This window comes from Macrotis lagotis, chromosome 3 (assembly GCF_037893015.1).
Source record: "Macrotis lagotis isolate mMagLag1 chromosome 3, bilby.v1.9.chrom.fasta, whole genome shotgun sequence".
Taxonomy (NCBI): Eukaryota; Metazoa; Chordata; class Mammalia; order Peramelemorphia; family Peramelidae; genus Macrotis; species Macrotis lagotis.
In genome coordinates, this window is record NC_133660.1 from 175,838,856 (window position 1) to 175,854,572 (window position 15,717).

Consider the following 15,717-nt stretch of genomic DNA (forward strand, 5'->3'; position numbering starts at 1 on the left):
TAAGTTTTTCAACTGTACTGTCAGTTCTAAGGAAAATGTTGGATTTGTGATTAAACTAGTACCTATTTTAGACCCCTGAGATGAGTTACCTGCAACCATGATGACATGTCAGAGTAAAAATTTAGTGAACTTAACTCTATTTAGAGTGTATAATTGCTCAATCTGAATTATAGATACACATACTTTGTAGGGTAAATTCCTATTTAATTTTATGTTTGTAACATGACTGTTTTTGTTAATAGAGAGAAATAGCTCGCAAGCTTGCAAACCCCAAGCAGCCAACTAATCCTTTCCTTGAGATGGTCAAGTTTCTTTTGGAAAGAATTGCTCCTGTGCACATTGACTCAGAAGCCATCAGGTAAAGAGGGCGACACATTGTTAACCTATAAATATTCTATTCTATAATCAGTGATCAGCTTTGCCATTTTACAAAATTACAAATATAGACATATCTTTAATACATACTAATTTTCTTTTTTATTGTACTACCCAGAATTTGCAGACTTCTTAAGTTAACTATCTTCCTAAATATAGCTGATTTTATGTGGTTTATTTTTGATAGGAAAATTGTTTTCTAACAAATTAAATGGTTTTGAACCATGAAATTTCATTTTCCTTTTAACTTTTGAAGTTGGTATCCAGTTGTTATTATCTTTCTTCTCCACATGAGGATATTGAAACACAGTAACTCACCTGTAGTCTCTGAGCCATGAATCCAACCTAGGCCAGGCTTCCTCATCTTTAAAGGATTCCTAGCATAATCAGAACTTCTTTTTTAAGCTTCCCATCCTTCATACTCAATTTAGTTGATTGCTTTGGAATGTCAGCTGACCCATAGCTCCAGGTTTCCTCTTTGCAATTATTGATCTTCAGGGACAAAAAAAGTGAACTAGGTTTACCTTGCCACACTATTGTCCAGTGAATTGATCCAAACGACACTTAAGTGGTTTTAGCCACTTTTAGCAAAAAGTTCTAGAATACCACCCATGAGCCAACTTACTTTAAGTCAGTCACAGCTAATGGGATTTTATATGAGAATAAAATAAAGTCTGAGACCATCAAGGCTATATTGTGTGCTACAGTATCAGTCACACTGCCTTCTTTTTAATCTACTAATAGCAACTAATCCTGTTATAAAAAAAGACTTGTTCTCAAAGTTCAGAAAAGTTTAGTTTGCTTAGTTTAAATGTATAGCAAAACTAAATAATGATATCATCATATAAGAAGTATCAAGAACAACCTCAGACACTTGATAATTACCTAGCCGTGTGGCTTTGGGCAAGCCATTTAACCCCATTGCCTTGCAAAATCTTTAAAAAAAAAAGTATCAAGATTAATAACTGAATGATTTTCAAAATTCTTCATTTTAAAAAATGTTGGACCTGATAATCTCATCAGCAAGAGGAAATCCTCATATGTAAACTCCTACCACTAATACATATTAGTAACTTGTGGGGTTTTTATAGTGGCTATTTTATTTTTCCAGTTACATGTTCTTCCACATGCATATGCATATTTTTAAACTACATAATTTCCTTGCATTCTCCCTTCTCACCCCCCTCCCCTTAGCAGCAAACAATTTGGTGAATATTATACATACACATTTGTGTTAAACATGTTTATAGATTAGTCATTCTCTGTATGAGGAATTAGGATTAAGGGAAAAGAAAGAAAATCATGATAGAAAAGAAATACATAATAGACATTTTTAAAAAGTTAATGTGGGGGGTGGCTAGGTAGCGCAGTGGATAGAGCACTGGCCTTGGAGTCAGAAGTACCAGAATTCAAATCCGTCCTCAGACACTTAATAATTGCCTAGCTGTGTGGCCTTGGGCAAGCCACTTAACCCATTGCCTTGCAAAAACCTAAAAATAAATAAATAAATAAAGATAAAATAGTAAGTGCTGAAAAAATAAAGTGAATGTGGTCTTCATTCAGATTTTGCAGGGGTTGTTTTGTTTTGTTTTTCTTCCTCTGGATATGGGTAGCATTGTCCATAGCATCCATCTAGATTGATCAATTCACAATGTTTTTGTTAATGTGTACAATGTTTTCTTGGTTCTGCTCCCTTTGCTCAGCTTCAGTTCCTGTAATTCATTCTGTGCTTCTCTAGAGTCCGACCATTCATGATTTCTTACAGAACAATAGTACATTCATATACCAAAAATTGTTCAGCCATTCCCCAATTGATGGGCATCCCTCCAAGTTCCAATTCTTTACCATTATAAAAAGAGCTGCCATGAATATTTTGGAATGGGTGGGACTTTTCATTTTTTTTATAATTTTCTGAATATTGACCTAGTATTGGTATTGCTGGGTCAAAGGATATGATCAGTTTTATTGCTTTTTGGGTTTAGTTCCATATTGCTCTCCAGGACAGTTGGATCAGATCACAACTCCACCAACAATGCATTAATGTAGCAATTAAAATTAAAGAGACATTCAGAAGTATTTTGCCAAACTGTATGCCAATAAATTTGATAACCTGAGTGAAGTGGATGAAAATTTACAAAAATACAAACTGCCCACATTAACAGAATAGAGGAAATAATATACTTAAATAAACCCATTTCAGATACTCCCTAAGAAAAAGTCTACAGGTCCAGATAGAATTTTAATTAAATTCTACCATTTAAGGAACAATTAACTCCAATTCTATGTAAATTATTTAAAAATAGGAATTCTTCCAAATTTCTTTTATGACATCAATATGTTGCTGATACCTAAAGATTAAAAAAAATAATCTCCCTAATGAACATTGATGCAAAAATCTTAAATAAAATTTTAGCAAAGCTATTACAAGAAATTGTAATTAGGCTAATGTAAAATGATCAAGTAGGATTTATACTAGTTAGGCAGGAATAGTTCAATATTAGGAAGACACAGGATATAATTGAACAAATCAATAATAAAACCAAGAAAATACAACATCCATTTCTGTTAAAAACACAGGAGTATAGGAATAAATGGAGTTTTCCTTAACATAATAAGCAGTATCTGTCTAATACCATCAACAAATAAGAAATGGGATTTTTTTTTTCATTTATAACATTTTATTTGTTTTCCAATTATATAGGCTATCTGGTAGTCTCTACATTGTTTCAGGCTATGCACTGATGTAAATAGAATGTGTTATAAGAGTAAGCTTAACTGCCCCCCCCCCCCCCAAAAAAAAAAGGTGAGAAACCTCAAGAATAGAGAAGGAAAAAAAATTGTATTTCAGTCTGTGTTCAGATTCCAATGGCTCTGTCTCTAGGGTGAATTACTTTCTTTATCATAAATCACCAGAGAAGTTGTTTCAGTATTTTTCCCTACAGTTGCTATTACTAGCTGTATTTCCCTCCACTCTATTTCTCCCCACTCTCATTTTATTTTCTCTCTCTCTCTCTCTCTCTCTCTCTCTCCAATCAGGCCCTGGCCAAAATTGTGTTGTATCTAAGTACCCTCTCCCTCGATCTTCCCCTCTCTTCTATCACCTATTCCCCCTTATTCTGTCCCTCTCTTCTTATTTTTCCTCTAGAATAAGATAGATTTCCTCACCTATTAAGTGTGTATGTTATTTCTTCTCTGAGCCATTTTTGATGAAAATGAAGGCTCACTCATTCCCCCTTGCCTTTCCCCTTTCCACTTCAAGAAATGGGATTAAACTAGAAGCATTTCCATTAAGATCGGGGTGAACGAAGGATGCCCATTACTATTCGGTATAGTATTTGAAATGTATTTGTAGTAATTAAAGAAAAGAAATTGAAGGAATCAAAAAGTTTTCACTTTTTGCAGATGATACGATAGTATTCTTAGAGAACCTGAGAAAATCATCTAAAAAAATTACTTGGGGTGGCTAGGTGGCACAGTGAATAAAGCACTGGCTCTGGAGTCAGGAGTACCTGGGTTCAAATCCAGTCTCAGACACTTAATAATAACCTAGCTGTGTGGCCTTGGGCAAGCCACTTAACCCCATTTGCCTTGCAAAAAAAAAAAAACTAAAAAAAATTACTTGAAACAATTAACAAATTTAGCAAAGTAAGCAGGATATAAAATAAACCCACATAAATCATCAACATTTCTATATATGAACAACAAAGCCCAAGAGCAAAGACAGAGAAAAATTTTATTTGAAGTAACTACAGACAACATAAAATATTTGGGAATCTGCCTCCTGGGACAAATCCAGAAACTCTTAGGAACACAATTACAATGCACTTCTCACACAAATAAAATCACATCTAAACAATTGGGAAAATGTCAATTGCTCATGGTTAGTTAGAGCTAATATAATAAAAATGACAATTCTACCCAAATCAAATTACTTATTCAGAGCCAATAAAACACCAAATAACTCTTTTACCAAACTAGAAAAAAATAGTAACTAAATTCATCTGGAGTATGTGTTGAGACTTCTATTTTGGAGGCTTATCTGGGATTGTGAGAAGTTTTTCTCATGATAATAATGCAACCTTTATGCATCAGAGTAGCACTTAAATCCAATTCTTCTTGAGTAGACAGACACCTGACTCTCTTCGGCCTCTCATTTAGTATATATGACACTTAAAGATATTTACATTTAGTCACCTACAGAAAGAAGCCTCTCTGTCATCAAAGAATTCAACAGTTTCATGCATAACACATATAGGTAAAATGTTAAAGTCTATTGCTGAACTTTAATCAAAATTCTTTTATTAATCCTTGAATAGGAGATCAATTTAGTAAGATACTTTTTAGTTAAAAATTGTTTCATATTATTCACTGTGTTGCATTTTTATAAAGATTAACTCTCCTTTCATCAATTGAATAGTGAAGAAAAATAGAGAATAGAGCATTTTATTATAGAACTAAAGAAAACATTTATAGTTAAAGAAAAATAGTTATTATAATTAAAGTAGCCAGATAATTGTAAAATATAATTTCTTTTAATTTTTAATTTGATTATAAATATATTTTAAAAGTATATTGAATATTTGATCATATAGAAGATTTTGTGAAATTCACAGCCCATTTAAATGAAAGAAACTGATTTTCTTGCTCTTAAGATTTGCTCTTATAAATTTTTTTAAACATACCTTAAATTCAGATTTGTTAAAAAAAAATTTTCAATGTTCTGGGATAGTTGCAAACCAATCTAGACTTTCTTGTTTGAATAGTGCACTAGTGAAGCTGATGAACAAGTCAATAGAAGGGACTGCTGATGATGAAGAGGAGGGTGTGAGTCCAGATACAGCCATTCGTGCAGGACTTGAACTACTTAAGGTATTTTTATTATAAATTTTGTTCCCCTCCATTGTTATGTCATAAAAGAATCAAGGTCATTATTTCATATTTATAAGAGGTGCTATTAGCAGACTCAATATGGTGTTTATCTCTCATTTATTGCCATGGGTGATTTAAAGTGTATTCTATGCTTGCAAAGACTTTAATGTGAAAAACAAGAATAGTTAAAAAATAAACAAAGAATAAACAAATGGGAAATATATAATTATCAGTAATGGTATTTGATTAATCAGTAAATACTAAATAATCAAAGAACTGGCAGATCCATATAAGCTAAAATTATCAACAAGTCTTAATGGAGATAACTAATTCAGTCTTGTAGAATGAATAAAAATTTGATCAACAGAAAAAAATTGATTGTAGCTATAGAAAAGTTAGATGTGGAAATGAACATTGCCTATTTTGGAAAGTGAGGAGACTAGTCTGTCAGAAGAAAAGCTCCCAATTATGATTAGTATTAATTAATTAGGGATTAATAAGAAGGAAGGAATGAGAAAAGAAAGGCCATTGTATAACTTATGTAACATTTCCTATGCAGTGCTCAAGCGTTTGGACTTGGTACGAATGCTTTTGAACAATTCTTAGTTAAATAATGCTGTAACGGGCGGTTAGGTGGCACAGTGGATAAAGCAATGGCCCTGGAGTCAGGAGTACCTGGGTTCAAATCCGGTCACAGACACTTAATTACCTAGCTGTGTGGCCTTGGACAAGCCACTTAACCCCATTTGCCTTGCAAAAAACCTAAAAAAAAAATATGCTGTAACATCAAAAAAGATTTTATTAAAGATAAATTGTCACTGATGTGAAGGTTAGAATAGAATGTAGAGAACTGTCGTTAGCTCGGCAGTAACCCCATTATAAAATGGTATAGGTCTTCATTGGAAATTTAACAGCAATGGAGATTGTGAGAGACTGAGGAAACATTTCAAAGGAAGCAATAGGCCAAATTTATAGACATACGTAGGATAGAAAGAGAGAGTATGCAAATATAACAAGATTATAAACCTATGTACTTTGAAGGATAATAACACCTTTCTGTGGTGACTTCAATGTAATAAAAGCTTTCAACAATTCTTTGAAGCAGGTGCTAAATTATCATTTCCTTCTTATAAATGAGGAAACTAATATTATAAGTCATAATGTTTAAGGCAGTGATCAGATCCAGGTTTCCTGATTCCATATTCATCAATATTTACTACATCAAAAAACAGTAATGGAATATTGAAGGAAAAAACTGTAGAAGCTAGTTGGTGAATGGAGAAGATAATTGGTTTTGGTTTTAGATAAATAGTTTTAAGTTATTATTGGATATCTAAGCACAGTACTGCATAGTGGCCTTGACTCAGCTCTGTCATATACTGGTTTTTGTTATAATGGGCAAGTGAGTTTATTTCTCAGTTTTTCATATTGCTGTTTTCAAAGACTATAAGTTGCAGAAATAAGTAGGAGTTCTTTATGCCAGTGAAATCATATTTTCAGTGCAGAAAAGTCTACTAATTATTTGCAAATATGAGACTCTCGTAAGTGAGAGATGCTTCCTGGAGTTGCAGTTTTATACATTTATGGGACACAACTTTTCAATATTTATACTATATTTTCCACATCTTCTTAAGTTTCCAATGACTCTACTATAAAGTATCCTTTTTTATTTGCATTTGATTATCTTTATTTTTCTAACCTATATTTCACAATATACCCATCTATCCTCTCTCTAGAGCTATTTACAAAGAATTAAAGAGGAAACGACAATCAACAAAATTAATTATAATATTTTAAATGTCTGATATTATAATATATATTTAATACAGTATTTCCCCTCCCATAACACACAACATTTCCAAAGAAGCTGGTTCTCTTTTTTTTTTATTTGAAACCATAAATTTGTTCATGCACAACTTCGTTTATAAAATATATATTAAATTTAGAAAGGTAGTTCCATCATTTCCCTGCTTGTCACCTTCCTAACAACTTTCTGTTTTCTCTTCTGTGTATTTTAAAATATTTAATTGACATTTCTGTTCTTTTCTCTTATATATTACTGTCACTCCTTTCTTCACATTCCCTCCCTGCTTTTCCTCCCAATACCATTAAAAATGCCCTCTCATAACAAGTGTGAATAAGCAAAAAAAAAAAAAATACACACACTGGTCATATGTATAATTATATGTCTCATTCTGCATTTTTCTGCCAGTGATAGGAAGCATGTCCCATACTCTAGAATCATGAGTACTCATTGCACTGATCAGCTCTCGTATTTCTTCTTTTCTTCCTTTGGATTATGTAATCATAAAAATTGTTATTCTTTTATGCTTTAGTAAACAAGTTCAAGCTACTGCAGAGCTCTTGCAAAAATGCCAAATCAAAATATAATTGCTTACTCTTTTTTCATAGACACATAGAATTTTAAAAGTAAGGTTGGACAGCCCTTGTCTATAGACAGAATTGTAAAACATTGTTTATCTATAGAGATAATAGTCATTCATATACTTAAAGATGGTTAAGATCTTTAAGGCTTTTTTCTTCTCCAGAGGAATATGTTTATATTCTTATATATTTACTATCCTAACTGTCTCAATGTCCTTCTCAAACCTATAGCATATAGGACAAAGTACAGCAAGACCTCCCTTGTTCTAGATGCGTTGCTTCACTTAATAGATAGTGACAGAAAAGTTTTGACATTTTAAATGCCTTAAAGTAATTTCAAAATCATTTCATGGTGAAATTTTTTCACTAATTCAAGAAAATTTTCCCATTGATTTTTCAATAAGTCAACTTCTAAGAAAAATTTTAAACTTATTACTTTTTAAAAAGTTGGCCTTGTTTTATTTTAGGGTTTGTTTATTCTGACTTGCAAAATTTTATTTTTTATTTTTATTTTATTTTTATATTTTTTATTTTATTTGCAAAAATTTATTAAACACCTACCATTGTGCAAAGCATCTTGAAAACCATCGAGATTACCTTCTAGAAGGTTGCAACCTTGCAGAGGTTATCATGTGTTCTAAGACTGTTGTTTTTTTAATTTCATCATTTCTACATTTGTAGAAAGAAAACCTTGATCTATAATTAAATCAATAAAATAAAAAATAATTTGTGGTGCATTTGCTTAAATCAACTTATATGCTATTACCAGGCACCATATTATATCAAGGAATATCTTCTAAGAGATTAAATATATTTCACTTAAATGATTAATTTTATTCCTGTATATAAAAGAAAACCATTTTTACTTTTTATTAAGTACTTGCTGGTTCACAGTATACCAGATTAGCTGTTCAGAAATATATGAATGACATGGATTATTCCAATTTAGGGGTTTATAATTTATTTGGGAAGACAATTGTTTAATGCCTGGAGCAAATGTTTTGAGGTAGAAATTATTAAGTGTCTGAGGCCAAATTTGAACTCAGATCCTCCTGACTCCATGGTTGGTGCTCTCTCCATCTAGCTGCCCCTTTGCCAACTTTTTTTAAGGTGAGCTATCAGTTCAAAGTTGTTTGAATTATCATGACTTTGACTTTTGTGAAACTCAGTATCTTAAATTATTTGTTTCTGCATTTATAAATTATCTCATCTCTTGATACTTTAATGCATTTCGAGTGAGATTATTATATGCTCCACAACCCATGTCTTCAGTGACAAGATGTGTTTGTATGTGTGTGTGTGTGTGTGTGTGTGTGTGTGTGTGTGTGTATATTCATTCAATAGCAAAACTATAAAATAAATTTAATTACAATATATTTTCAATACAGGAAAATTTATTAAAATAATATCGGAAAGGGAAGCTATTCATGAGAGTATTAATATTCATAATTCTTATCTGTAGTTGCTGTGGAATCTTATCATTTAGCAATGACATTATGATTTACTAAAGCATCATGAATATCCATCAAAATAAATTAATTTTGGAATTATTTTAAATTATTTTTGGCATTTAAAATACCAGAACTTTTCTCTCCTTAACTTTCCATCAGAATTCTTCATCCATTCATTCATATGTGATTGAAATTCATATGTATCCAATTTCTGTTCTGCTTTTTCATTTTATATTCATTAGTAAGAGAATTTGCAGTTTTCTTTAAATTTTTTATGCCCACTAATCTTTATTGTACTATAATTGGCATTATTACAGGGTACCATAATTATAAAAAACTATTCTCTTATTGTTAGGACATGGATAATTTCTAGTTTTGTTTTGTTTTATTATTTCTGATGATACTGAAAAAATCTTTGAATGGATCTCAGAAAAATTTTTCCCCAGGAAGACAACTTCTTCATCATTGAATCTATAAGCTCTAAAGCCTGGCTTGTTTCTGAAAGCCTCCCTGGAGCAGGTTTCCCTTTTAGTTATTCATTTTTTGTTTCATTAATAACCCATCACAGAAGGAAAAAAATTATTGGATCAGAGATATTTCATAAGTTTGAAATTCATCCAGCAACAAACTGTTGTTGTTTCAGGATTGAAGCTTCCTGCTCTTAATTAATTTTTGCCAGTTTTGTGAAGGTGAGGTAGTACTTGAAAGTTGTTTGACTTCAAATCACTTTGATTATTTGTGAGGTTCTGCACCCCAAATTAAATATTGTTTCAGCTTTTGGAACTTATCTATTCTCTTTTGATGCTTTATTATATATTATTGGGTGAGGGATATTTTCATGGATTTTATTTTACCTATGCTGACTTCTTGTGCAGAAATTCAACTTTTTAATATAGTTAAGCAAATCTGCTTTGTTTCTAATAATTCTTTCCATTTGCTAAATGAGAAGAGACAGGGCAAGGTTTGATTGGCTGTATTCTACTGTTAAGATGAATCTATTCACTTTTTTTTTCATATTTGTTGGGTTTTTGTTGCTGTTTTTAATGCTTAAATGTCTCATACCACTGAAATTCACTGATGTACCTAATACAAAGTTGGACCTAAATTTATTTATTAACCAAATGCCAACCAGTTTTCCAAATTTCTTTATTAAATAATTAATCCTTACCTAATTGTAATCATCTACAGGTTTTTTCAAGCTACTCTTTTATTTATAGCTGATTAGATGTACAGTGGCATTTTGTCTTTCTTGAATTAAAATCAAAATATTTAAAAAAAATTATCACATTAAGATTGAAGGTAACTGGCATAAATTGTGCTTTAATATTTGTAAAATACTTTATTTACATTAACTCATTTCTGTTTCAAAACATTTCTGGGAGGTTGGTACTATTGGTTTTATTCCTATTTAACAGATAAATCAACTTAAGAAGGTAAGTTGAATTACTTACCTATGGTCACTCACCTTGTCACTGTCAAGAGACAGAACTCCTTTCCTCTCTGCACCACAAGGTACTTGACATTGCTGGTGGGTGGTGCTGGTGCTAGAGAAGCAGCATCATTATTTGCTTACTTGTATGCAAGGCCAGCACTGTGCTATTCACTAGAGATAGAGATGTGAATATTTTGAAGTTATTTTATTCATTCAAAATAGCACCATATTATATCTTTACCTGCCTTGATTAAAGTACATCAACACTTTGAGAGGTTTTTATTATAGTTAACATCCTTCTTTTAAATTGTCATCATTTGAATTATTTGATTATCAGTAATGTTCAAAAGTACCATATTTCCCCATGTATAAGATGCACCTTAATTTTGGAGCCCAAAATTTGAAAAAAAAATGGAAGTTTTGTTCATCACAATTCATACAACTCCTTATCACTGTCAAAATTCCCATCCACTAACTTATCTTCATCTGTGTTTGATGACCAATCGCTGTCATATGAGAGGTTCTGCCTGCTCTTCTGCTTGTGTTCTGGTCTGTGGTTGACCACAAGCACTCCCTGGGCAAGTCTGGTGCATGGATGCATGTTTACTTAGTCCATTCAATTTCATGAGCCTGAAGCACTAATTGTGTCTTCCTTTGAAACCAGTCACTTCTTTTTTCAATTCCTTCTCTAAATCAGACCATTTGGCTGACTTGACCCTCATGGCCTTCTTCTTCCAGGGCATTTTCAATAAGATTTCTTCTTCCTGTAACCAGTTTTTTCAATTGGAGAAGGATTAGACTTGCATTCAGCAGCACAATTTCCTCTTACTTTTGCAAACTGGATCACTTTCAACTTGAATTCAGCACTGTATGAAAATCTTTCTGAGCCATTTCTGGGCAGAATGTGGCAAAATGTAACCTAATATACCAGTACCAAATACAAAACAATGAGCACAAAAATAAGCATGCAAAAGTGGGAAATGCAAGTTTTAAAAATCTACAACCACTATATAAAGATTTTCTCAGTGTTTAGACCCCAAATTTTTTTTAAAGGTGCATCTTATACATGGGGAAATATGGTACTTGCTAAAAATTAAGAAGATTTAGTTTTTATTTCTCAACTGTAGAATATATTTTTAGGGATTTTTGTGATTATTCATGCTCATAAAGCATTTTGTCTGTCACACAGGTTCTATCTTTCACACATCCTACCTCGTTTCACTCAGCAGAGACATATGAGTCCCTGCTGCAGTGCCTCAGAATGGAAGATGACAAAGTAGCAGAAGCCGCCATACAGATTTTTAGGAATACAGGACATAAAATAGAAACAGACCTTCCACAAATAAGATCGTGAGTTGCTTTCTTTATATGGTGTACTAAAGCTTCACTGCTAAAATATGTTTGAATCATTTTTTATTTATTGTCTTCCATTTTTCTATAGAAGAATGTATCCAGTAGGTTATCTTCCATTAATTAGTATTTTTTATTTCCTTTTGCTGTTGAATTGTCAGTACATGCATCGAAAGTTAACTAACCAGAAAAAATAATAGGTCAACAGGTTTTTACAAATTAGACTTTATCTATATCTTCTTCCTTCTTCATTGCATTGTAAGGCAGTTGTCATTCACACTCCTTATTTTAGAAATAAATGAGAGAAATCATTGTAATAGTAATTTTTTGAACAATGAATAACCATTTTTATAAAGGGCTTTTAACTGAAAAACTAATATTAGATGCTCATATCATTCATCCCAGGGTTTCTCTAGCATGTCATGTTTTGAGAATAGTAAGTAATTTACATCTGCATCATATTTTGAGCTTTTCCAAGTTCTTTCTCTAAAATAATCCTGGGAAATAGGTCACCCAAGTATCATTTACAAATTGTGAGCAAAGAAGCTCATCTTGGCCATGAACAAAGTTGAATAAGTGCTAGAGCTGGACTGCAAAACTAGTGCCCCAATCCTTTGTAGCAGAAATGATAGATTGGGTTAAACACCATACAGAGGACTTATTCTAGAATTATGGACCATCACTCCTCTGGAATACTAAGACTAATAATTGAACGCATATTCTGATGGGTGAAATTCCAGAGATATATCTAGATAGATGTGGAATAAGGGAAATCAATATAAGGTCTTTAAATACAAGGAAGCTTGACAGAGAAGGCACCATCAGTGGAGAAGATCAGGAAAGAATGTATGTCAAAAATGATCCTTGAGACTTAAAGGAATTGGGGGTTCTGGGAGTAGAAATGAATACAGAACACATTCTCAGTATAACCTGGCCACCGATGCAACGGAATGGGAGTAGCAGATAGTAAACTCAGACAATGAGTTACTCTCAATATGAAGTCTGTTAGTGAATATAGTTTACAAAAGCTACCTGATTGTAGCCTATTTCATGTCTTCAGCAACAGTCACCTTGCTATATAAGTAGATTGTCCCCAGAGATTTTGTAGAGTTGGGAAAGAAGTCCAGCAGCTTCATATTGTTGGGTCTTTGGGGGGGGGGGGTTGTATTTTTTGTTGTTGGGGTCTTTTTTGGTTTAAAAAAAGACATTTTTTTCTCTTGCTTCTTCCCTGAAAATAGATCCTTTAGCGTGCTCAAAAATCTTTCCTTTTCTCCAGCACAAATTTTTCCTCTGTGGTTATGGTTTGTTTTTGATCATTTTAATATCAAGTATTTGTTGCAGAATAGAGAAATAGCCCTAAAGAAATTGGTCCACTTCTTTTAGGGTACATGTTGCTCAATAACAAATGGAAGTAGAGTGACTTCATTCTTATGTCTTTTCTCTACCAAAAAGTATGGCCTTTGCCTAGGAATGAAAGAACCAAAATAGCTAATAAGGAATTTTTAACCAAAATAAAAGTACCTTGCATTTGATCAGTTCATGTGACATGAACCAGATGAACTACATCTTCAGGACTGAAAGAACTAGTATATGTGATTGCTGAGCTCTTCTAAATGCTAATCTGAAAGACCTTGGATAGTAAAAAAGGTTCTCCAGAATTGGAGAAGGGCAAGTGTCCCTCTTTTCAAAATAGAGATGAATATAATCCTCAAACTAGGTTGGTGAGTTTCACTTCTTTCTCAGCAGAACTCTAGAATGTGTTATTAAAGAGATAGTGAATTGGTTAAAAATATTAAAGCAGTGATTAAAAAATCAGTATGCAATGCCTAAGTAACCTTATTTCTTTTTATTTTAAACTAGTGGTCCATTGGAATATAGAAAATAAAAGTTTATCTAAGATTTTAGCCACATATTTGATTAAGCCTTTCATGGTCTTCTTATACCAGTTGCAGATATGTGGACTAAACAAGAATACAGACTGGAACCCAAAATTAGTCATTAATGATTTCATATCAGTTTGCAAGGACATATCCAACAGTCACCTCAAGCTGTGCTTTTTCCAATGTCAGTTAACATTTTTGTGACTAACCTGACTCAATAAGAGGCATAGATGTATCCTTATAAAATTCACAGAAGACACAATGTGAGAGGGATAGTTCACATATTGTATTCAAAAAAGTATCATCATCCTAGAAAACTGAGCTAGATCTAATAAGGTGAAATTCATTTGAATTAAAGGAACTGACTTAATATATCTACAGTAGGAGTCACGATTAGAGAGCAATTTCTCTGGGGAAAAATTCTGAAAATTTCTATGTTTTAACCTCAGTATGCATTAATCCATTTGAAAAGTATTTAAGTGCCTATTACATGTTTCGCTTTAGGAATACAAAGTCAAAAAAAAATGAAACAATCTCTGCTTTCATTGAGCTCTTACATTCTATAACAGTATTTTGTGACAGTCCTGTCTTGGACCTGTGGTAACAATGAAATAGATTCCAAGCAGAATCTAGATGATGGTCCATCTGGCACTCCACCTTTGCCAGAATACTTCTATAATATTGTATCAGTTCTATGCTGCACATTTTAGAAAAGACATATGGGATATGATCCAGAAGCAGGCAACCAAGATGAAGAAAAGAAAGTTGAGGATATTTGAGGACTGGTTGAAATTGAACCAGTGAAACTGAAGATATGCAGAAGTTTCAAAGATAAAAATTAGGCTTGTTGGAAATTTTTTAAGATTTAAGTTTGTATTTTTTAAAGTTCTTTGAAAGAATTTTAAAATCAAAGATCCTCAGTCTTCTCATAAAAAATATGTTCTTTGGCTACCATAAAAATAACAGAAAATTGTCAATTATGGCTAAATTTGTAATTAATTTTTTATTTTCTTTAATTTTTTGAGACTTTAACAACTTAGAAAATGTTTCATTTAATCTATTATCTAGAAACTTCTGGGTGGACTCTAGATCAGAAACTTTTACATTGAAATTTTGGCTCTATGTCCAAGCTCCTCAAGTAGCTTATTTATTTCATTAGACATTTCTAAAATGTCATAGTCATATTGGGGGTAGGGATTTTCAAGAATAGTTTGTACACTCTGGAGATTATTTTGAAGACAGAGATCCCATAGGTATTATGTTTTAAAATAGTTATGACTAATCCAATTAAAAGAATTGCATGAAGTATATGATTTTTTAAACTACAATTTAAGAGTGTTACTCTCATATTTACAGCACCTTAATTCCTATTTTACATCAAAAAGCAAAGAGAGGTACACCACATCAAGCAAAGCAAGCTGTCCATTGTATCCATGCCATATTCACAAATAAAGAAGTACAACTTGCACAGATTTTTGAGGTAGGTATAACAGGGGGTTTTTTTGTTTGTGTTTTGTTGACTTTTGTTGGCTTTGAACGTTTGTCTGCTTTGTAGCTATGTAAATTAAATTCTTGTTTATTCAAGGGGCAGTATCTTCAAAGATATCATGCTATAAAAAGGACTATCTTAATTTTAGACTGACTAGTAGTTTTAGAGATGAGTGCACACTTTCTCAATATGAATTTAGATGACCAGCTTTATTCTCATGATTTAAAAGACCAGATGATGCTACTGGGAAATCTGTTCCCTTACCCTTGGATTAGTTTCTTGTTTACTCCCAAGCAGTTTAGTTTATGCCACCATAAATTGGATTTGTATTTGACTTACTGCATAATGAGTTCCATTTCCTGAAGATTAAAATTATTTTAAATGTCCCAGGAGTGCAAGATTTCCTTTAGTTATATCACCATCAGAATATGCTAGTTATAGTAGAATGGTTTGGTATTTTGGTCAAAGCTAGAGGAAGCAGAAGTA

The 15,717-nt window shown here is 32.3% G+C and overlaps 1 protein-coding gene across 7 annotated transcripts in view; it reads left to right on the forward strand.

The window, feature by feature from the left end:
* PDS5A (PDS5 cohesin associated factor A) overlaps positions 1 to 15,717 on the forward strand; it is a 152,710-nt gene that overhangs the window by 102,915 nt on the left and 34,078 nt on the right. For all 7 annotated transcript variants that reach the window (XR_012477050.1, XM_074229595.1, XM_074229597.1 and 4 more), the window contains 4 exons: positions 243 to 358; positions 5,139 to 5,244; positions 11,702 to 11,862; positions 15,099 to 15,222. Coding sequence is in view for 6 of the 7 variants with exons in the window: in XM_074229595.1 (XP_074085696.1) it covers positions 243 to 358; positions 5,139 to 5,244; positions 11,702 to 11,862; positions 15,099 to 15,222 (507 nt within the window). In the remaining variant the exon portion in view is untranslated. The remainder of the gene's footprint in view (positions 1 to 242; positions 359 to 5,138; positions 5,245 to 11,701; positions 11,863 to 15,098; positions 15,223 to 15,717) is intronic.